The following is a 23,898-nucleotide window of genomic DNA, read 5'->3' on the forward strand; positions in this document are numbered from 1 at the left end:
TGGCTATTTATTGTAAACTAAAATCAGCAGTATGGTTTCTGGGCACATGAGCCACATCTCCGGTGCTCAGTAACTGTGTGAAGCTAGAGGCTACACATTGGGCAAGGGATGAGGAGGTCATGAGTAAAGGCTTTACCTATCCTGGTTGGAATCCGAGCAGTAACTTGGGGCACATTATTCAATTAATTGAAGCCCGACTTTTCTCGGTTGTAATATACTAGTAGGAATAATAATAGTCCCTATGTCGTGGGGTTACTATCTTGATTCAATAAGATTAGATATAAAATGTTTACTGCAGAGTTTGGCACTGATAACTTCAGAGACACCACCTGCCCTTTCTGTTGCTATTTATTATTTGTGATAGTAAAGGACACTTGGGAAGGATGCTGAATTTGCTTTTATAATCATGAAGCATCTAGCTTAGCCAGCCCCACATTGAAAGGAGTTCTAGTTTCTCTGGGCTGTGGGTCCAGGGAAAACGTGTAGGCCTCCTATATCATCCTTGTACGGGTCACTTTCTGGATTCCTTCTTCAACCTGCTCCTCCATGGGTTCTGAGGGAAAGCATCTTACTCTTAATTATTACTTATCTGCTTTAATTTTGTTTAAGATCTATTAAGAACTGCCCCTTGGACATCAGTTTAAGGCACACTAACAATAGGGCAAAAAAAAGAGAGACAGTTTTTGTAAACAATTTAACATCATCCCTGTTGGGAGTTAACCCCATGTAAGGAGATTGCAGGTCAAGGGATGAATCTAAAAGTACCCACATGGGAGAAATCAAGGATTTAAATTCTGGGACATCTGAACCCTGTTGTCCAGATGGCTTTCTTTAGGGAAAACGGTTTTCTCTCCCATCTGTACAATTTTTTTTTTATTTGAAGTTTTTCATGTCTCCTCTTTCCCCCTATTGACCTCCTCCCCCGCCACTCCCACCTCCAAGGGCAAACCCCCACCGCCCAAATGTCTATGTCCATTGGTTATGCTAATGTGCATGCATACAAGTCCTTTGGTTGCTCTCTAACCCCCCTCCTTCCCTGCCATTTGTCTCTGGATCTATTTTTGTTCACCAAATTATGTTGATTATTATCTTCCCACATATGAGTGAGGTCATGTGATATTTATCTTTCTCTGACTGGCTTATTTCGCTTAGCATAATGCTCTCCACTTCCTAGTTCCTTCTTTTTATAGCAGTATAATATTCCATTTTGTAGATGTACCACAGTTTTTTAATCCACTCATCTGCTGATGGGCATTTAGGCTATTTCCAAATCTTAGCTATTGTAAATTGTGCTGCTATGAACATAGGGGTGCAAATATTCTTTCTGACTGGTGTTTCTGGTTTCTTGGGATATAGTCCTAGAAATGGGATTACTGGGTCAAATGGGAGTTCCATTTTTAGTTTTTTGAGGAAACTCCATACTGTTCTCCACAGTGGCTGCACCAGTCTGCATTCCCACCCACAGTACAGGAGGGTTCCGTTTTCTTCACATCAGGGCCAACACTTGTCATTTGTTGAGGATAGCCATTCTGACAGGTGTGAGATGGTATCTCATTGTTGTTTTGATCTGCATCTCTCAGATGATTAGTGACTTTGGGCATGTTTTCATATGTCTCTCAGCCTTCTGTATATCCTCTTTTGAAAGTGACTATTTAGGTCCTTTGCCCATTTTTTGATTGGATCTTTATCTTCCTTTGGTTAAGTTGTATGAGTTCTCTGTAAATTTTGGAGATTAAACCCTTCTCTGAAATAGCATTGGGCAGCTCCCCTGAGAGTGTGCTAAGTGAAGAAGGCGGGGCTCTCGCAGCCTGAAGGGAATTTCAGGGCCCATTCTTCCCCTGGGCAGCCACAGCAGCAGGGGCATCAGCTGCTGGATAGAGAATCACAGCGAGTAACAGTTTGGAAATAACAAAATTATTTTGCATACCGTGTTTTGTCAAAACATTTCAGGAGGCCCATGGTCTCTGGAAATTTAGCTATTACCATCACTGTCCTCTCCAGGGTTAGAGACCTTAGAGGAGCTGAGGAGGGATGCTGGGTCTCTTGACTCTGGGTTTAAGATGCAGAGGCCCTTGCTTCCTTCCTGATGTGCTGCTGAAGAGCTGCCTTAAAGCTGTCTTTACTTTCTAGGTAGAGTTATAATACTTGAACAGATTTTTTTTTTTTTTTTTTTAAATAAGGTGGTGAGAAAAGTTCAAATAATGGTATCTACTCCTCCATCAGGGTGACCTTTTAATTAAAGTCGAATGTCTGCATTATTTAACTACCCAAATTAGAAAAGGAAACCTTTCGTAATGAGTTAGCAGGGCCTTGTGTTACTCAGAATGCCTCAGCCACCCCCGAGGGTGACTAAAAACACCACAGAGCAGGTCCTCGAACACGGTTGTTTCCTTCAACATCCCTTTGTTATAAACAACATCCCTTTGTTATAACTGTTGAAAAGGGTGGGGGGTGGGGGTGGGGAATCAGTTCCCAGCCAGGGCCTTGTCTGTGTGGAGTTTGCACATCCTCCCCATGTCTGCGTGGGTTTTCTCTGGGACTCCAGTTTCCTCCCACGTCCCAGAGATGTGCAAGCCGGTTTCGTTGGCACATCTAGCTGGTCCCAGTCTGAGTGAGTGTGGGTAAGAGCGGCCCTGCCATGGAGGGCACTTTTCAGGGTGGGTTCCCACCTTGCACCCTGAGCTGCCAGCATAGGCTCTGGCCACCCTCAGCTGTGATCAGACGTAAGTAGGAAATGACTTTCCTTACTCGTTTTTATTATTCTTTCTTAAGTGCATGTGTAGCTCCCATTTATTTCAGTGATTACTATTAGAAGTGTTTTGGGTCTTTAGAAGTTTGTCAGTGTTTATGTGACCAGAGATATGCCATAGGAACTTAACTCTTGTTTATAGCAATTAGCCTATGGTAAAATTGGTTTCATTGTACATTGTTTTGCCTAAAGTCTCTGTTCTCCAAAATTGTCAACAACACGAAGGAGGATTTACTGTCTAATAAAGCTGTTTTGTTTTGGGTTTTTGTCAAATCATTCCAGTCCTCCTCGCGATTCCGCAGTGCAGGCAAGAGGGAGCGTGCCAGGCGTGGAGAAAGTGGGGTTGAGTTTCCTCTGCACGTGCAGCTCCTTTCTCTGGCTCCTCTGGTTACCTAGGAAATGGGAGTGGCCAGAGTGGGATTGCTTCAGGCTGAGTCTCAAATAGTCACACACACACAAACACTCCCACGATGAAGTTGTCATTCATAGCCTTATAGTTTTTCTTTGCAGGGTACTTGGGTGACCCAGAGAATACTGGGTAGGTTGGAGTTGTTCCTCGGTGTAATCAGAAATAAAAACAATCCTACCCTTTCAGTCTGACATGTTGAAACTACAAGTAAAACTCTCTTAGAAAAATCGTCTAAGCTTATTTTTATGTGTGTGATCATTCCCACCTTGAAGAAAAAGTAGGGTAGGTCAACTGGGCAATAGATGTCTGAACTTTCAATCTGAGTTTGCCAGAAAAGATTGAGAAGAGCTACAATACTTGGCTTTCTTTAAAAAATATGCTGCAATTTGAATTTCTCCAAAATGAAAGCTCAAATGGCAATAAAACACACAAAACAAACCAGCACAAAAAGCACACACATAAAAAGATGCTGAATATCATTAGTCATCAGGAAAATGCAAATTTAAAGCCACAATGAGATGCCTCTTCACACCCACTAGGATGATTGTAATAAGAAAAACAGATAATAACAAGTGTTGAAGATGTGGGAATCTGGAACCCACATACATTGCTGGTGGGAATATATTATAAAATGATGCTTTGGAAAAACACTTGGACAAAACATTATGTCCACAGCAAAACTTGTCCACAAATGTCTATAGCAGCATCTATACTAATAAAAGGATAATGTGCTAATTAGGCCGGATAGACCGGACGTCTTCCGGCCGTCCTTCCGGACATCCTTCCGGACGCAGCTGTGGCAGCTGTGAGGGCCGAGGCAGGCAGCCACGGAGGCCAGAAGTGGCAGCAGCAGCAGGGTGATGGGGGCAGCACCTTCCCCTGATCGACCTAGTCGCCTCCCACAGAGAAAGGCCAGAGGCAGCGGCAGTGGTGGGGTGATGTGGGCGGTGCCTTCCCCTGATAGGCCCAGTCACCTCCCATAGAGGGAGGCCAGACTGCAGCTTAGGGGGGAGTGGGTAAGTTATCAGTAGGTCATCCCCCAAGGGTTCCTGGACTGTGAGAGGGGGCAGGCCGGGCTGAGGGACCCCCTACCCCGTGCATGAATTTTCGTGCATCAGGCCTCTAGTTAATACACTAATAAAAGAGAAATATGCAAATTAACCATCACTTCATGATGACCACCAGCCAATCAGGAGTGGGTATGCAAATTAACCCATCAAAGATGGCGGCTCCGGGCCTCTGGGCAGCATGCAAGCAGGCATGGAGCGACTGGGCTGGGCAGGATGCCTGCTATGAGGGGGAGGGCAGGGCAGAGAAAGCGACAGGCGTGGCATTTCGACTGGAGCAAAGATGGAAGGTGGCGGCCAGAGTGAAAGCCTGGGTCCTGGGTGCTGGAGGAAAACCGGTGCCAGCATCCAGGGGAAGGAAGGCCTATTGCATGAATCTTTGTAACAGGCCTCTAATTCATAATAATAAAGAAATGCAAACAAGCCAAAATGTCTATCAACTGATTTAATGGATAAGAAACATGGTATACTCATACAATGGAATATTATTTGGCCATTAAAAGAAGGAAGTAAGTGATACATATTACAACATGGATAAACCTTGTAAACACTACAAATGAAAGAAGCCAGACACAAAAGACCATGTGTTGTATGATTCCATTTACAAAAAATGTCCCAAATAGTCAAATCCATAGAGACAGAAAATAGATCAGTGGTTGCCCAGGGCTGATGGGGGGGGGGGGGGGGGAAAGAGGGCGGGGGGTGGGGAGAATGGGGAATGACCACTAATGGCATTGAGTTTCTTTTGGGGGTGAAAAAAATGTCTGGAATTAGATAGTGGTGAATATTACTACAATTATAAATATATTAAAAACACCATTGTTCAATTTAAAAGGGTGAATATTGTGACATTTCAAAAAAGTGAATAGTAAGGGTGAATTACAATTATATTGTTATGTTTATGTAATTTATGTAATTACAATAAGGGTGAATTATATTTCCATAAAGCTGTTAAGAGAAAACCTTGCTGCAGCACACTTTTTAAAAGGGATAGTTTTAAAATGAATGAACTAAATTTTACCATCTTTTTACTTTGAGGAATACATATATATATATATATATATATATATATATATATATATATATATTTTTTTTTTTTTATAAAGTATTTTTTTTAATATATTTTATTGATTTTTTACAGAGAGGAAGGGAGAGAGATAGAGAGCTAGAAACGTCGATGAGAGAGAAACATCAACCAGCTGCCTCTTGCACACCCCCTACCGGGGATGTGCCCGCAACCAAGGTACATGCCCTTGACTGGAATCGAACCTGGGACCTTTCAGTCCGCAGACCGACGCTCTACCACTGAGCCAAACCGGTTAGGGCAACTTTGAGGAATATATATTTTTATTAATTTCAGAGAGGAAGAGGGATGGTGAGGGAGAAAGATAGAAACATCAATGAGGAGAGAGAATTATCAATTAACTATGTCCTGCAGAGCCCCCCGCTGACTGAGCCTGCAGCCCAGACTGGGGATCAAACCGTGATCTCCTGGTTCATAGGTCAGTGCTCATCCTCTGAGCCACACCGGCCAGGCTAAAATATTTTTACTTTATTCTAGGTACCTATAGATTTATTTTTTTAAAGAAAAAAAAAAACATTCCTTTTTTGTGTGTTCCAAACATGAACATGAACTCTGTCTCCTGCAGGGTCTGCAGCCTTGAAGTTCTATGACAAGCAGCAGTTTCTAAGAGGAGACCCTAATGCCTGGCTTCTAATAACATAAAATGCCAGGTCCAGAGGTCTTGGCCAGCCTCTTAGTGTCAGGGTTAGTTGCTTTAATTGCTCATAAGGAGAAAAAGGTGTCTAAAGATTAAGAAAGTCTCAAGAAATAAGCAGGAACTTCCAACCTCATTTACTCTTGGGATTACTGTGCTGTGGTTAATTTTTCCAGCCATTTATCATTAAAATCAAGAAAGAAATGAAATGTAAAGGTGTGTGTTTGATCGAAGATATGCAGAGATAGAGGATATTGGTCTCCAAGGTAGAGTTTCCAGATTTAACAAAGGTAAAGGGTGACCAATTGCATTTGATTTTCAGAAAACCAACAAATAATTTTTTAGTATGTCTGTGTGATATTTGGGGAAGACTTTTACTGAAAAAGTATTTGTTGTTTATCTGAAATTCAGATATAATGAAGTGTCCTGTATTTTATCTGGCATCTCTACTCAGAAGTAGCTCGGGCTTTTGTTTTTAGATAACACCCTAGCGTGGGTATCAGGAGGTCTGGGGACTAGTTATACATCATTGGACAAAATCATTTAACTACTCAGGCCTTGGTTTGTTTTTTTAAAATATATTTTTACTGATTTCAGAGAGGAAGGGAGAGGGAGAGAGAGAGAGAAAGAGAGGGGGAGGGAGGGAAGGATGGAGGAAGGAGGGAGGGGGAGAAAGGGGGGGGGGCAGGCAGACACACCACTGAGTCACGCTGGCTGGGTCAGCCTTAGTTTCTTCTTCTCCAAAGTGAGGAGGTGGTACTAGCCGATCTCTAAAGTCCCTCCCAGCTTTCCAACTCTGATTTTGCGATAATACAACTGTTAGATATTCTATCCCAGCTTAATTAGAAACAGAAAATGCTAATCTGAACATTGCGTCTTCAGAAAATCCAAGTAAATATCAGGGCAGAGCCTTTGAAATACCGAGAGAAACCAAATTTGATGCTATTGGCTTTGGATTAAAAACAAATAAAAATTTAATCCTAATGAAAAATGTAAATTAATACCAAGACCATATTTAAAACCTAGTTTTGTGTTTCTGAGAAGGGGGGGAGGAATGGGTGAAGAAGCTGAAGTTGCCAAAATCTGGTTTATTCCCTTTATTTAAACTTGGGGGGCAGGGGGGGAGGAAGGTCCCACATATCTTGGGCCTCTGCCACCAAACCACAGGCAGCTCTCTGCTCGGCACTGCAGCTGGATGGCTGACAAGGCTCAGTGAAAAACAAGTGCTATTTGTTTTCCTGTGCCCAGTATTTAACTGGAAATCAGAAGGCGAAGTTTCCAATCAGTTGTTAAATAGCCCCAGATGTGTGCTTAGCTGTGCGCTAGGAAGGGGCAGGCCCCGCCCGCACCACAGCGCATGGCCAGTCCTTCCCTCCGTGAGTCCAGCGGATGCGTAATTGCGGGCTGTGGCGTCCAAACAGGCCCCGCTCATAACTCGGGCGTTCACGTTTGCTGGTGCGGGAGGGAACTTTAAAAAACAAAACAAAAAAAACGTTCTGTATTCTCTACTGTGTTGCATTCAGGAAATCTGGAAATGTTTTTTTATTATTTATTTTCTAATTTTCTTCTTTCCCTCGTTTGGTAATTCTTCCCATGTTTAGAAAAACGTGACATTAGCATACCTGGTATGACGGTTTAGGTAGGTACTACTTGTTCATTCCTTGGACACCCCGTTTGTAGTGCCTGCAGGAGGCGGGGACCTGTGCCACGTGTGGGGGATCCGGAGAGAAATGTGGTGCATTGCCTGTCCTCACGGAGCCCTCCATGTCACGGGGGAGATGGTTACGAGATCAGGAATTGCAGTTCATTGCAGTGAAGCTGGGTCCTGGAAGTCGGAGAAAAGGAGAAAGCTTGCATCCCAAGTACAGCGAAGGCAGCTCCCTTCCCGCTGGGAGGCTGCCCGAGCCGCAGCGTGTGGCGGATGGGTCGGGCTTGCAGACAGGAGCACAGCCTTTTTGCTCAGCCCCAAGTGTCGCCCCTCTAGACGAGGGGTCTGGATTTACCATTTTGTATTTCCAAGTGAGGTCTTTCCCCAACTGAGTTTTCTCTTAAAGGCAGATTACACAACCGAATGTTTCAAGATTTGTTTTCTTTTCTTTTTTCTTTTTTTTTCTTTTTTTTAAATGCCTCTTGTGGAATGAGTCACGGTGTCCTGTGGGGCAGTCCAAGCGGTGGAGTCCTGTGCACTTTTGCTGCAGAGGCTGCTTATCTGTTGGTTTTGTGGCTTGTCCCGGAAAGCCCTAATTATAAGGGGCTCGAGCCGCTCGCGAACTAGGCCCAGTCAACGACCCTATTTCCTAGGAGCCATTTCCGGCCCTTTCGTGGTGAGAGCTCTGCCTACATGTCACCATGGCAACCAGAGCTACGGCAGGAGCCCAGTCTCCGCTGGGCATCCTGGTTCAGAAAGACCTTTGGAAAGACTCGAGGGGATGTCTCCTGAGACTCCTGGGTCCAGGCTGGAGGTGCTGCCAGCCGGAGGTGTGCCTGGGTGTTCTCCCCCTGACCACGCCATCCTGCCCTGGAGGTGCGGGCAGGCGTAGACTTTTCCTGGCTCTGCTGGGCCAGCTGTGTGTCATGTCTGTGTGCAGGCAAGAGCCCCAGCCCTAGTGAAGGCTTTGCTTTCACACAGCCAATTGAGGTTAAATAAACCCCATTTCCCTGAGAGGACAGGATTGGTGTTTCTGCGTGTAGAATCCCATGATGTCCTTTAAGGTTTTACTGTCTAAGGCTGACCTGGGGATCGGACGCTGCTGCCCTTTCCATGGGTTGGGCCATTGTATCAAATGTTAACGTCTCCCGTGCCCTTGGTTAGCGTGGTGGGCAGCCGCCAGATGGCTGTTGGGTAGGAAAAGCAGGTGTTTTGCTAGGGGAGGTGGCAGAATATTTTTTCATGTCATGAGAGGGAGGGGGGAAAAATCTGCCTCTTGGGAGATTCTGGCGGGGCTGACCTGCAGGCTCAGGGCTCTGCCTCGGGCCTCCCATAACCTGCAGACAGCAAGGCCCTGGGTAAGCGCCCCCAAAGGGAACCCACAGCTCCTGTCTCTGCAAGGGACTGCGGGATGGGCCGACTCCTCCCTAGGTGCCGTCACTGGGTGTCTGAGGCCACCCAGGCCTGGCACTCCTGCCTCCATCGCCTCACTCCCTGGCTTGGAAGCAGATTTCTGCTGGCCAGGAAGGAGCCCCTTGAGTTTTTTGTGTTTCTCTGTCCAGGTTACAATTTTATGCCAAGATCTGCTTTTGCCTTTAGTCCTCACATCCTCTCCCCAAATGGCCTGGGGTCTTTGCTGCAAATGTGGGCTCTTCATGTCACTGGGCCAGGTGACATCGTTGGTTTGCTTCCGCTTTGTCCCATTTGGGCGGCGAATGGCACGGTTGGGACCCAGGGTGTGCCTGGAAGTCAGGGGCTTATCCACCTGCCGTCTTTGACAAAAGCCCACGGTGCTCACTGCCCATTGGATCTGTAGCCCCTCCATCTCTATCCCGGGAGCCTCTTCTGGAGCGCCTGTAGTTTCTGGATGATTCTGAGCTGCTGCTCAGAGCCAACACTGCTCCAACCCTTGGAAGTGGTTCGTGTATCCTATCCTAGCAGTTTGGACAAGAAGGTGATGGTCCTGCCCCCGCGAGGAGTGAATTGAGGCCTTTCCACCCTGATCTGTCAGACAACTCTTGTGCCCTGTCGTGAGGATGAGCATACCTGTGTGTGCATATTTAACAAACACAGCACGCGCCGTGTGCTGGCACTCTAATAAGCACATTATATATATATATATATTATCTTATTTAATCTTCATAAGAAGGCTGTGAAGTAGGTACTATTATTACCCTCACTTAAAGATGAGGAAACTCACTCAAAGAGAAGTTAACTGCATGGTCACACAGCTAGTAAACGGTGGCTGTTATCCATGGCTTAGAATCGTCTCTGGCACATCATAAGTGCTCCATATCATCATAAATGTTAGCAATAGTGATAATGATATGTTTTTAAATGATGGGGATTAGTAGTGTGGGCTAGATTTCTCCTACTTTCTTTACATCATTTTGATCCTGGGATTGAATGAAGTTATGCTTTGATCATTTGAGCAAGTAGGTGTAGCCACAGGGATGTTGGATTTTAATTGTTCACTGTGTCCTGGGAGGGTTCTCCTTTTGCAAAGGAAAATGCTTAGGTGAGGTGATTTCCCCCGAGGTCCAGATGTGGGAGGTGGTCCTGAGCATCTCTGACTGTAGATAACCACACTATTCCTACACACCATGAGAAGCTTCAGCGAGAGTGTAGCAGCTGCTCTACCAATGGCTGGAAGCTAGCCATGTGGCTGCCACCTTACAAACAGCATAACATTCTAAAACTGATGAAACCTCCCAGGTGTTTGAAGTCTATTTTTTTTCTCTTCTGATTTCCCCCCCTTTGCTGGGAGCCTCTGTCATCATTCCCCAGTCACAGATATTGTAGGGAAGGTCATTGGGTGACCTCTTGAGAGACGGATTATGATGCAGGTGCCCCATTCGTTCCAGAAGGGTAAATGGAGACCTCATTGGGACAGTCACACACCGCCTGACTCAGGGCTGTGACGGTGATATCATCTCCAGCCTGGAGCCACTAATGACTGTTTCACAAGCAGGACTTTAGTACTGAACTTGTGCACAGGTGTGGCTCAGTGGTTGTGTGTGGACATGTGAACCAGGAGGTCACGGTTCGATTCCTGGTCAGGCTACATGCCCAGGTTGTGGGCTCGATCCCGAGTGGGGGGCATGCAGGAGGTAGCCGATCAAAGATTCTTTCTCATCTTTGATGTGTCTATTTCTCTCTAACTCTTCCTTCCTCTCTGAAATCAATAAAAATATATTTAAAAAACACACAACTGAACTCAAGCTACATCAAGGTATCACTCACTGACCAGAGAAGAGGCAGTATGGACTCTCCTATTAGGTTTCGTTTCAGCAAAGGGTATTGTGAATGGCTTAAGTACTGGGATCTAGGTCACACCAGCATTCCATTAAGGGAAGAGTTTCAAAACTGCTCTTGACCTGTTTCCCAGCAGCATGTCTGGTTCTGGCCGGCCCATCTCTAGATCGGCTGCACTAGGGTTCAACATCTGCATAGCCCTTGGCAGCCTGGGGATCTTTTCTTCAGAGACAGTAAATGTGTACAGTTCAAGCTTCTTGGCTGTGGTGTGAACATCACCTTGGTCCTCACCAGGGACTGTTCAGGGGAGACTGGAAAATGGGGGTGAGTACAGGGACATGGCCTGTCTTTGGTTAAAAGCATCCAGTCTTGGAGCTGAAGTTCCCACCTCCATCCTACCCCAGCCCCGTCCCCAAGGAAGTGTTCTTTAGAACCCCATCCTCCTCCGCTCCCTTCCCACAAAACAACAACACTGCTACTAGGCCTGTGGTTGCTGAGCCAGAATATGCAGTCCCATTCCTTTGGGGGCTTGCATCAACAATTCACAGAAGCTGTATCAGGCAGGGATGATCCAGAGAAAGAGAACCAGCAGGGGATATATATGAAGAGATTTATTGCAAGGAATTGGCTTACGCCATTGTGGGGTCAGGCAAGGCAAGTCAGAAATCTGCGGGGCCAGAGGTCAGGAGAGGCAGCTGGATCTCTCAGGCGTGAGCCCAGCCTCAGCCCTGCTCTTAAGGCCTCTCAACGACTGAATCAGGCCCACGAGGATTATCTAGGATAATCTCCATCACTTAGAGCCACCCGATTATGGATTTGAATCACATCAAAAAATTACCTTCACAGCCAAATCTAGGTTAGTGTTTGCTTGAATAGCGGCAATAGGTAGCCAAACCAAGTTAACATATGAAACCGACTATCGCCGAGGCATGTATATCTTAAATCTATACAATCAGACATTCTTGCTGTGCTGTATCTACCATAGTTTCTCCTCTGTCACTCTCAGAGCCTTGGGCAGGTTTTGTTGTCCTTGTTTGTTATTAGAGATCTCCCTTCTTCCAGCCAAAAAGTTATTTTGTTTCCATAACAGTCATTCCTCTCTGTCTGCCCCTTCACTCCCTTTCTCCTCCACTTTGACCAGCTCAGCTCCTCAGCCAGGCCCTCGGGAAGGGGAGAAAGAGAAGGAAACAACCCAATGGGGAGGATTTCTGTGTAAGGCAGTGACAAGCAGGCCCCCCGCTTTTTACCCTGCTCTGCCTCACTGCGCTCCCTTTTCACTCTCTTAAAGGCCTGGTTTTGTTATTGCCTCGTTTGGGAGTCCAGCAGACATAGTCTGGATCTGCACGTGTTCCCTTGCTAAGTCACCTAATGTCTCCGAGCCCCAGTGTCTTCCGTGGTCAGACGTGCGGATTCAGAATCTGTGAAACTCAGGAAGTGATCAGGAAGAGCCTTCATGGCGACTACCTCCCAGCGTTTGTTCCTGTTAGTTGGGCCCAAGAGGAGTTCTGTCTACCCAACACTGGGTGGTGGAGTAGAAAGCGCCGTAGCGTGAGAGATGAGGTCTTCTGTTCTGTGGGCCACCCTGCTTTCCACCGGCTCGGTGGTCCTGGCAGATTCTTAGGCTTCTCTGAACCTTAATGTCCTTCTCTGTAAAATGGAAGGTAGATCATCTGTCTTAGTGAAGAGGAACTTTCTGTAAAGAGAATTCTAGGAACCCGTTTGGAGCCAAGGGTTTTGTAAAATTCAGTTTGTGCCCTTCCACCAGGATTGGCAGATTAGATGTAATTTAAAAGAAAAAGAAAACAATGCTCCCAGTGAGGGGTTTCCCAGAAGCACATTTGGAAGGCAAAAATAGACTGAGGATCGTGGCAAGTGATAGTCACAATGCCAACATTTTATTTTTTCCTGAAAAACGCCCTTTGGATGGCACATGCACTTTAAATTTTGGATCAAGCTCCTCCCAGCGTCATGCTGACATTGGAAGATGCAAAAGGGTAAATTTGGGCATCTGAGAGGTCATTTTGTGAGGCCAGCAAGGACCCCGTTGTGGCTTGGGACTCGACGCTGAAAAACGTTTAATTATAAAGCAGCTCACACTTCATTCATTTGTTATGCTGTGGGGACTGAGTCTGTCTCTCAGACGAAGTGAGAGATTCTGCTTCTCTCTGGATATGTACATATTCACATAGGCTCTCGTTTTTGTGACATTTCCCTGGGAGATGAGAGTATTGCTTTTTTACTGACTCTCATTCAAGTTGGTGTATGTTTATATTCGGAGGGCAGCATCTCAGAGCTTCCCGCTGGGACATGTGGAAACATGTAGGGTGTTAAGAACAGAGAGCAGTTTCAATCCTGCAGTTCTTTGTATTTCAGCAAAAATAAAAATTAAAAGCAGAGGATGAACATCATGAGTGTTTTGAGAAAAGTTGTTGAATGTGTCTTAAGTCTTGTTTTTGAAAGGAAGATTTCTGGTTGTGGATACAAAATAAAAACAGCCGAGAGTTTCTTAGTGGTTGTGCGGATCTGTGCTCTGGATGCACGATTGGCGGGCACCATTGGCACGTGGCTCATGAGTATGTAGCTTTGCAAATTATGACTGTAGGTTCCTGGCCTTGGAAGTTATTATTTCTTTAAAACAAACTTAAGAAAAACATTGAGTCATGATATACGGTGACTAGAAGACATGTTTCAGATCACGTCTCCGGTCACGTGGCCTTGGAGGAAAGAGGCAAGCACAGCCGTCCCAGGAATTGGGTGGGGAGGAAGGGTGACTGCCTCTCAGAATGTAGGGTTCAGCCCTCATTTGGGAGGTAAAGGTTTCAATCCTGTTCCAGTACTTGATGTAAGTTTGTTTTTGCCAGACTTTGTGCACAAAATACATCAAAGTCTCTATGTGGGCACTGTTAAGTGTTCTAAGAGCAGCCTGCATGGATCCTACATATACATAGACCTGAATTCTAGAGAAATGCCAGCTCTACTTTACCATATGTCTTCCCCCCGAGAATTGAGCTAGCAAATACTTGGCATGGCAGGTGCTTCTGAAATGTCAGTGTTATTTCCTTGCCTCATTTGTTTTCCTTGTTTTGCTCTATTTTCCTAAGCAGGCAACTCCAAGAAGAGATTTGTCTGAGGAGTATAAAATACAGCAGAGGGAATATAGTCAATAAAAATGTAATAACTATGTATGGTGCCATTTGGGTACTAGATTTATGGGGCACCACTTTGTAAATTATATAAATGTCTGACCTCTATCTTGTATACCTGAAATTAATATAAAATAATATTGTAAATCAACTGTAATTGACAAATAAATTAAAAAATACACTTTACTTATGTTTACTAATAAAGAGGACACTGGAATAAATATTATTCTTAGTATCAAAAACGAGATTTGTCTATGTGCAGGAGTCAGGAAAAAGGAATAGGAATGGTAGAAGTCAATTATAGGGCAGGACAAAGGAGAGAGAGGGACTAATTCTTATTGTATAAGTGCTGAACTTTCACCAGTGTCCGTGGGTAAAGGTGAGAAGTTGGGTATGTGAGTTCGAGCAGCTCCACAGAGCTGTAACCTGAATAGCAGGCACCCACCCAGCTGATAACTGAAGCTCTAAATGGACCACAGCTGAGCGCTCTCTCTCTCTCTCTCTCTCTCTCTCTCTCTCTCTCTCTCTCTCTCTCTGTGTGTGTGTGTGTGTGTGTGTGAGTGTGTGTAAGAGGAGAGAGAGAGAGAGAGATTCCTGGAGCAGGTTTTCCTGTGAGATCTCAGCAGGCTTTTCTGTATCTTTGGGGAGTCATGGCTCCTCCTATTCCACAAGGCTCATTTCTTTCTTTTTAGATTTGCAAGAAGATGACTCCATTCATGACTTGGCTTTACTCTCCTTCCCCCTTCTCCCTCACTGCCCCTCACCACCACCCCCACCCCCCCAATGCAAGGGGAAAATATTCTTGCCTGTTTTCAAGTAATCCTGCATGGTTTGCAAAGATTATTTGGAGTTTAAATAATATTCCTATCTATGGCCCAGAGAGCAGTGACCCTGCAGTGTGCATTGGCATCTCGGGGGAGGTGCATGGAGATTATAATGCAGTATTCTGGACCCCACATTCCTACTTCACCTAAAACCTGCATTTTAACATACTTCTCTCTGTGATATCCTGGTCCAAGGATCACACTTTGGGAAGCACTGGGCATGAAATGTCTCCTTGACATTGACTTATATTCTGAGACAAGACCAAAGATTGGATGGATGGATGGATGGATGGATGGAAGGATGGAAATGAGCAGTTCATCCTTCCGTAGGGACATATGGAGGAGGCCCTAGAGCAGTGCTGTCCAATAGTATTAATGCAAACCACAAAGATGATTTTAAATCTTCTATTAGTGAATTCAAAAAGTAAAGGAAACAAGTGAAATTACTTGTAATAACATGTGTCGTTTGACCCAATATATCCAAAATAATATTTAACATGTAATCAATAAAAAAGTAGAGATACCCCCCCCCCTTTTTTTAACTAAAAGACACTACAAAGTCTGGTAAGTGTTTTGCATTTACAGCACAGGTCAGTTTAACTGGCACCATTTCCAGTGCTGAGTGGGGGCACACAGCTCGTGACTGCTCCAGTGGATAGCTGCAAAGCAGCAACAGACACGGGCACTCATTCCCGGGTCTCCACTACTCCCAACTAGAACCTCCGAATCCTGCTCAGCAAGAACATTAGGCAGGCACAATCGACCTTTAGATTTATCCACTCATTAAACAAATACTTATTGAGTGTCTTTCTGTACACAGCACTGTTCTAGGTGCCTGCGACATGAGCAGAGCAGATTAAGACCCCAGCCCCCGAGGGAGCTCACATTTAGTGGGAGGCAATAGGTGATAAGCATATGGATAAGCGGATTGTATGGTAGGTGGGAAGGTGACATGCTGCACTGTACCATAGGAATTAGAACATGTAAAGCAAAGTTTGGGAGGCACCAAGATTGCTAGAGTAGGCGCTGCTCTAGCAATTGTCATTTTAAATAGACAAAAAGGTGGGATTGTCATTTTAAATAGACCCTATTGAGAAGGTAACATGTAAGTGAACTTAAAGGAAGTGAGGTGAAACTTTTAGATCAGACTTAATTACCACCCATGACCCAGTGTGACCTGTACATATTTTCTTTGCTGGTTTTTTTTTTTTTTTGGTTATTTTATTTTTAAAATTTTTATTGATTTCAGAGAAGAAGGGAGAGATAGAAACATCAATGATGAGAGAGGATCATTGATTGGCTGCCTCCTGCACGTCCGCAGTGAGGTTCCGGCCCACAACCTGGGCATGTGCCCTGACTGGGAATCGAACCATGACCTCCTGGTTCATAGGTTGATGCTCAACCACTGAGCCACACTAGCTGGCATGGCCTGTATTCCCATCATGAGGTACATTCCTGTAGGGGTCAGGTTAAGAAAGAGGGAAGAGAGGGATAGGACGAAGTGAGGCCTTAGAGTAGGGCACTGCTCTCACTGAAGAGAAGAACAATTTGAGGGGTGCTGAGAGAGCGAGAGAGCGAGAGTGAGAGAGAGAGAGCAAGAGCGAGAGCGAGAGCGAGAGAGAGAGAGAGACAGACTCAGATGCAAGTGCCAGGCCTCTGAGTCAACTGACACGCTGAGATAAGTGCTAAAACCAAGAACCTCAGTTCCAGGAAAGTGGTGACTGCGCCCACGAGCCAGGATTTGTTCCCTGCCCTCAGCTTGGCAGCTGTCTCTGGAGGCTCCAGTGGATCCGCGTAGGGCTTTAAGAGTTAAAGCTTAAATACAGGTGTGGAAACAAAAAAGGCCGGTTGGCTGTTTGGCTTTTTTTTCTCTTTCCTTTTGCTTTTTTTCTTGTTCTTTTGGATGAGGTTGTTGAATCTGATCCAGAAAAAACAATAAACTTGGCTCCCATTGCCTAGCTGTAAGTTCTTGCAATAAAACTTCCAGCCCTGGCAGATAGAGTAATGTGCTGCTCTCTAAAAAACTCTGGTAGCATAACTAGAATTTAACATGTGAGTGTCGTGCGGTTTGAGGAGGAAGTGTTCGGGAGGGGAGGTGGCTCGGTGTGGATCTCCGCAGCCCGGGATTAGTTGGCCGGGGCCTCGCCTCACGCGCGCCCCTTCCGCAGATGCTCACTAAGAATCGGGATTCTTGGAGTCCCTGCTCTCATCAGCCCCACAGGAAGACGCTCGTCATGTCAGGGAATGTCGGAGGACTGGGTTTTCATTAGCGAGCAGGAGAGAGGTTCAGTGGGTTCTGGGGGAAGATAAGGAGCTGATGAATGATTTAATAATTGGTTTTTATTGAGGTGGAGTTACAGGGTGAAAAAAATCAAATCATGTAGCAGCTTTAGAGCCTGGAGGAAGGATCACTTCCCGGGCAGCGAGGGTGACGGGAACGGAGACGTTTTGGCAGAGTCTTTCCTGGAACAGCACGGAGCTTTCATTCAACAAGAAGTTATCGAGCCCTGCTCTGTGCCAAGCCCTGTGCCAGGGAACTCAGGATGAACGGGTGCTTGCTTGGCCCTCGAGGTGCTCTTTGTCAGCGGAGGGCGGCAGGTTTGCTGATAAGTAGTGCAGTTCGTGTGAGGTGTGTGCAAGGCACTGTGGGTGGCTCCGTCCTGAGGGAGAAAGGGAGCCTGGGTGGTTTCACAGAGAAGGTGATAGCCGTGGGGAGGACCGGGAGCCGTCACCAGGCGTGCCGGGCGGGGGAGAGGGGGCCAGGCAGGGAGCAGGCGGTAAAAAGGCCTGGGAGCCTGAAACAGCACGTTCTGTTCTGGCACCGCAGGTGACTCCACCTGCACGTCCCGGGCATGGGGGAGAGTGGTGGGAAGCAAGGTGGGCAGAGTCCCTCTCTGGGCATGTGCCAGGTACGATGCTGAAGTGCCCTCCTGCATCCTCCCGAGTTTACTTTTATTGAGGCCTCCCAGCTGACAGTGTGGAGGAGGGGTGGAGGGAGACAGAGCTGGCAGCTCGGCTAGTCGGAGGTTGTTGCAAAAGTTGGCTGAGACGTCAGGGCCAGAAATGAGGTAGCAGCATAGCAAGGACCTACAAATAAGGTAGAGGATGGTGGACAGAATAAACAGCCCTGGAGATTCTTGCTCTTAACATTTTTAAACGGTTTCGCATTCTCTCATGGAGTTCTTTTCCTTGCAATGGTGATTCTAACCCTTCCTCATATTAGAAAAATATTTCCCCTCTTTTTTTTTTGCTAATTTCTTCACATCTGTGTTCTCCCACGAACGCTAACCTGAGCCAGACTCTAATAAGGGTACCAGGAAGATGAGGCAGGACTAGAGCTTTGACTGGAAGAGTAATGACATGGACATAGCGTGTCTTTATTTCAGCAGGGCTCTTGACAGATTCTAGCATGATTCTTTCACAGACCAGAGGAGGACAGTGTCTGGGGTCGCCCCGTAGTTGGCGAATAACCTGGGACCCCATCAAGTGCTGTTTACCATGCGTGGGTCAGGGTGGGAGGAGGGTCAGTCACAGAACTGAGCCTGTTTGTTCAGCTGCTCAGGGATGTAGATGAATGTGTAGAGCAGTGGTCTTCAACCTTCCTAATGCCGCGACCCTTTAATACAGTTCCTCATGTTATGACCCCCAACCATAAAATTATTTTCATTGCTACTTCATAACTGTAACTTTGCTACTGTTATGAATCGTAATGTAAATATCTGTGTTTTCCGATGGTCTTAGGTGACCCTGCTAGGGGTTCTCAACCTGTGGGTCGCTTAGCAGGGTCGTCTCAGACCATCGGAAAACACAGATATTTACATTACGATTCATAACAGTAGTAAAAATGACAGTTATGAAGTAGCAACGAAAATACATTTCTGGCTGGAGGTCACCACAACACGAGGAACTGTATTAAAGGGTCGCGGCATTAGGAAGGTTGAGAACCACTGGTGTAGAAGGTGCACATATAAAACTTAGAGGAATTGACAGCTAGCAGAATAAAGATTTTTATGGGGCCTCTAAGGGCTTGAAATATGGATTTGAAGAACAAATAGAGGTCTTTGTTTTTATAGGAAATCAATTAATGGTGTGAGGGGAGGATGTGAAGAGGCTTGATCTAATAAAATAAAGACCCAAGGATTTATTAATAGATACATCCTCACCACCACCACCTCCCTGGCGTGAGCTGCCGCTCTCTCCCCCCTGGTGGATTCCAGGAGTCTGCCACCGCGTTCCTCTCCTTGTCTCTCTCCAGTGTAGCCTGGACACGCAGCCAGAGTGGTCTTGTTAAACATTTGTTGGGTGTTTTGATGAACTCTCAGTGGTGGCCCATTGCACCCGCACTACATCACCCCCGTCCTTAACAAGGGTCTGCCAGATGCAGGTGGACATGCTGGGGTCCTCTTTGAGCTCTCCGACCTTTGTTCCTACCCGTCTCCCCTCACGCCTGTGCTGCAGCCCCTCTGCCTCCCTGCTCTTCCCTCCCCGCGCCAAACCTTTACACGGGCTGCTGTCTTGATCATGAGAGCTCTTCCCTTGACATCAGTGTGGATTGCTTTCTTTCTTCTTCAAATAGTACTTTCTCTATTTTTTTTTTTCTACTAAGTGTGTTTTTATTGATTTTTAGAGACGGAGAGAGAGAAACATTGATCAGTTAGGGGAGCAAATCTGCAACCCAGACATGTGGCCCAATTGGGAATCAAGCTGGTGGCCTTTTGGTGCATGGAATGATGCTCAGCCCACTGCGACACACTGGCCAGGGCTTCGTGGTTTGCTCTTTTGTCTCCTTCAGGTCTCTGACTGCTCCGGGACCTTCTCAGTTAGACTTTCCCCAGCACGACCTTTAAAAGTAGAGTACCTCTCTCTTTTCTCTGTTTTGCTGTAGCGCTGATGATTAAATATTGTACTTATTTTGCTCCTCTGGCTTCCTTACTAGACTGGGAGTTCCACATGGAGGGGGAGTTTTTGTCTCTCGCCTTCTCGCCATCTCTGTTATATCCCAACACCTAGAACAGTGTCTGGCACAGAGTAGGTGGGCACTCGGTAAATATTTGTTGGGTGTATATTCAAAGCATAAAATAATGAACATGTGATAATCGCAGGGTTCAGCTGATATAAAAGCTAATGTGATGTTGGGCCTGATGCAATTATGGGCCTTACGCAGTGTCCGCATTATACAGAAAGATTTATGTCAGGAATTGGCCAGCAAGTCCAAAATCTGCAGAGCTGATGTTCCAGTTCGAGGTCTAAGGCCAGCAAGCTGCTGTAGGACAGGAAGAGCTGCTGGGCAGGGGAATTCTCTTACTGGGGGAAAGGGCCAGCCTTTTGTTCTATTCAGGCCTTGATGTGATTGGACGAAGCCCACACACATTAGGATAAGGGCTATCTGTTTTAGTTACTTGCTGATTTAAATGTTAATCTCATCCCAAAACACTCACAGGAATGCTCAGAGAGTGTTTGACCAAATATCTGGGCCCCTGTGGCCCAGTGAAATGGGCACACAAAATCAACCATCACAGTACATTGGTCAGACCACACCCAACCCCCCCCCCCCCCCCCCCCCCCGCTCCCCAACCCCCCAGGGCCCAGTCTTGTCCCGGGCACCACATTTCAGACTGCTGAGGGATGCCTGCCAGCCATGGTGTCTGGGGACTAGCAGCCGTGCCCCAGAGAAGTGAAGTGGTGAGCAGGGTTGAGTGATATCTTCTAACATTTGAAGGTGTGTCTCCTGGAGGAAAGAGGAAGACATTTTTTTGGTCTGGAAGACACAGCTCAGTGGTGGAAGGCACATGTGACGGACAGAACGTAAGAACAGAAATCTTCTGCCTTGGGAGCCGGCAAGGTCTTCTTTCTGGAAGGGCTCAAGCAGAAGCCAACTGGGACCAGGAGTCAGTCTCCGGTTCTGAGCTCGCCCTGGTGCTGCCTTCTGACCACGATGAGGGTCAGCTTCTCTGAGATGCCCTCCTCTCTGCCAGGGAAATCACCTTGTAGGTCTCCCGGCGGACCAGGTGGGAATGGCAGTGTCTTCTGAAACCGTCTGGGGGTTGGGAGAAGCCTTTTCAGAGCTCGAACTGGTATAAGGTGACCAGACGTCCCGCTTTTAGTGAGACAGTCCGATTTTTAACAATTTGTCCCACTTCCTGCGGCATTTTACAACAGTCCTTTTAAAACAGAAGCTTTAAAAAAAATCGGGACTTTTTAAAAATGCCGCAGGATGCGGGACAAATTGTGAAAAATCGGGACTGTCCCACCAAAAATGGGACATCTGGTCACCTTAAATGAGTGGTCAGTGGGAGTGCTGACTAACCCCTTGCCGTACAGAAAATTTCCACTGACCTACAGTCAGGGACACTTCCCTGCTCCTGGCAGCTTTACTTTCTCACTGGAATGTGCCTCACGAGTGGCAGTGACTCCTTCTCCAAATCCCTCGGCCCTGAAGGTAGGATCCTTGTTGCTGCCGGCCCAGGAGAAAGCAGACTAGAGCAGGGCAGATGGTGCCTGGAGGGATGGGCCAGGAGTTCCTGGCTACCCCACGCCATCACTCTTCAGTCACTCCAGGATACATTCCGAAGCTGCTCCCTAGTTCTTCTCTTACCCGCTGTGCACATTCTTGCCTCCGGAATGTTCCAGGGTGACGTATCCCACCTTCCACTTTGAAGAAGTGCATTCCGTGTAGAATGGATTTAAAGCCCAGGGGATTTATTTTATGGCCATAACATGAATGAGAACAAAAGGAACAGAACATCCAGGGGTGCTTGCCTCAGCATCCAGCACCGTGCTGGCAGCGGACAGAGGCCTCTGCGCCGCTGTGGATTGTTTCGGTGACAGGCGGCATAAAAATGGCTTCTTAGCACAAGTGCTTCTCAGTGTAAAGAAGATTTTACTACAGAGCTTAAGTCAGAAAACCAGATAAACATTGTTTGAAGTTGCGTGTTGATAAGTAGCTGAGCCTCAAATGATTTATACATAGGTTTGGCAGGTAAATGGCTCAGAGGTTGTTTCTTCTTCTTTTTCTTCAAATAATGTGTATTTTTATTAATTACAGAAAGGGAGAAAGAGATAGAAATCTCAAAGATGACAGAGAATCACTGGTTGGCTGCCTTTTGCACCTCCTGCACTGGCGATTGAGCCCACAACCCAGGCATGTACCTTGACTGGGAATCGAACCATGACCTCCTGGTTCTTGGTCAACGTTCAGCCACTGAGCCATGCTGGCCAGGTTCAGGGTGTTTGTTTGTTTGTTTGTTTGTTTATGCAGGCGATGTCAAAACAAGGCATAAGCTGAGCAGTACCCACTGTTTTTTTTATAACTGGCATTGGGACATTTAGCAAATGTCCTTTCCACACTTGATAGCACTATGTGGAGCTTAATACATAGCAGTTGTTCAACAAATGATAACTACTGTTAGTGATCATAGTTTATGGTCAGGTTATTAATAATATTGTAGTTCTGGTGCTCCCAAGCCAATACAAACCAGAAAGGTTCTCTTGTTCTTGATTAAGAACCTTAAATAAAGGAAGGGCTGTCAATGTGGGGACCCAGGAGATGTCTGAGTGGCAGTAACATTCCACAGTCCGAAGTAGACCAGGGTTTCTCAGTCACAGACTGTGGACATTTGGATGATTCTTTATTGTGGGACCTGCCCTGTGTGTCACTGCAGGATGGTTAGTGGCACCCCTGGTCTCCATGTGCTAGCTACCAGTGCTCCCCTCTCCCAGTTGTGTCAATCAAAAGTGTTTACAGCCCTAACCAGTTTTGCTCAGTGGTTAGAGCATCGGCCTGTGGACTGAAGGGTCCCAGGTTTGATTCCGGTCAAGGGCATGCACCTTGGTTGTGGGCACATCCCTGGTAGGGGGTATGCAGGAGGCAGCTGATCTGTGTTTCTCTCTCATCAATATTTCTAACTCTCTATCCCTCTCCCTTCCTCTTTGTAAAAAAAACAAATAAGATAACTTTTTACAGACATTGTCCCCCTGGGAGACAAATCCCCACTGACTAAGAAGCCCTGGTGTAGAGGAAGCTTCAAGGTGCCCACACTGGGCCTGACGGATGATTGTTTTTCAAATTATGGATCCCTCAGTGCCCACCAACACAGGGCTTCTCAGTTGTGGATGGACCATCATTTGCTAGGTCAGTGGTGGTTTCAGTACATTCAGCAAGAGTGTGGGACTTGCATAAATTATCACAAAAGTTTTATTAGACTGAGTCTAACAGCCTCTTGACTTTATCATCTGTGGGAATTTGGGGGTCTTAAAAAATAACCTGCGTGCACATTCATCAGGGGTATGGTGGTGGAAGACGGGCACTGGGGCCATTCTTTGTGTCTCTGTGCTCAGGAGAACCCTTGCCGTGTCCCTGTGACGGTGATGCTGCAGCAGGGGAAGGCGTGGAAGTCACATTCTCTTGCTGGCAGGACTTGGGGGTTGCTTGCCCTGACCCTGAAGCCCATTCATTCCAAGCCCATCGCAACACTCACCAAGACTTGACTTGAAACACTTTGCAAGATGGGTCTTCAGTTTAGGTATCTGAAAAACAGCCGTGATAATTCATACGGTACAGACTGCAGAAACTCTGCAATCTGTCACCACAAAGTTCTTTCAAAATGGGAAGGGACACCCCATGTCCTCGGCAGCTTCTTCATTCTCAGGGAGGAGGAGTAGCCTTGAGGCTATTCTGTAACAGGCTGCTGAGAAGAGAACCTGCCTGTGGATCAGGGGAAGAGGTTGGATTGGCAGATACCCATGAGTTGTCTGGTCAGGGCTCTCCAATGAGGGCTCAGCTCCCGGGGACGGCACCATGCTCACTCTGCACTTCTCTCTCCTCTAGGTGTCTGAGGGTTCTGCGGTCCAGTTTTCGTCCAGGAACTTCTCGTTGTCAGCAAAAACAGAAGAGAGGAGCTTCCCACACGGAAACGAACATCTGTTAACCTGGGCCCGGAAGGAGTATGGAGCAGTCACTTCGTTCACCGAACTCAAGATAGCACGGAACATTTACATTAAAGTGGGGGAAGGTAAACTTCGTGTGACTTCAGCTGAGGGTTGATTTACAGCAGCCCATTGTTTTCTTTCCTGAGACCAGGTGGTT

At 46.4% G+C, this 23,898-nt stretch overlaps 1 protein-coding gene across 2 annotated transcripts in view; it reads left to right on the plus strand.

The window, feature by feature from the left end:
• The window catches only part of TGFBR3 (transforming growth factor beta receptor 3), a 198,297-nt gene that overhangs the window by 126,138 nt on the left and 48,261 nt on the right, over positions 1 to 23,898 (plus strand). For both annotated transcript variants that reach the window (XM_084873400.1, XM_084873401.1), the window contains exon 5: positions 23,641 to 23,824. In XM_084873400.1, the coding sequence (XP_084729526.1) occupies positions 23,641 to 23,824 (184 nt within the window). The remainder of the gene's footprint in view (positions 1 to 23,640; positions 23,825 to 23,898) is intronic.

This window comes from Pipistrellus hanaki (assembly GCF_964339955.1).
Source record: "Pipistrellus hanaki genome assembly, chromosome: 2".
NCBI classification, from domain to species: Eukaryota; Metazoa; Chordata; class Mammalia; order Chiroptera; family Vespertilionidae; genus Pipistrellus; species Pipistrellus hanaki.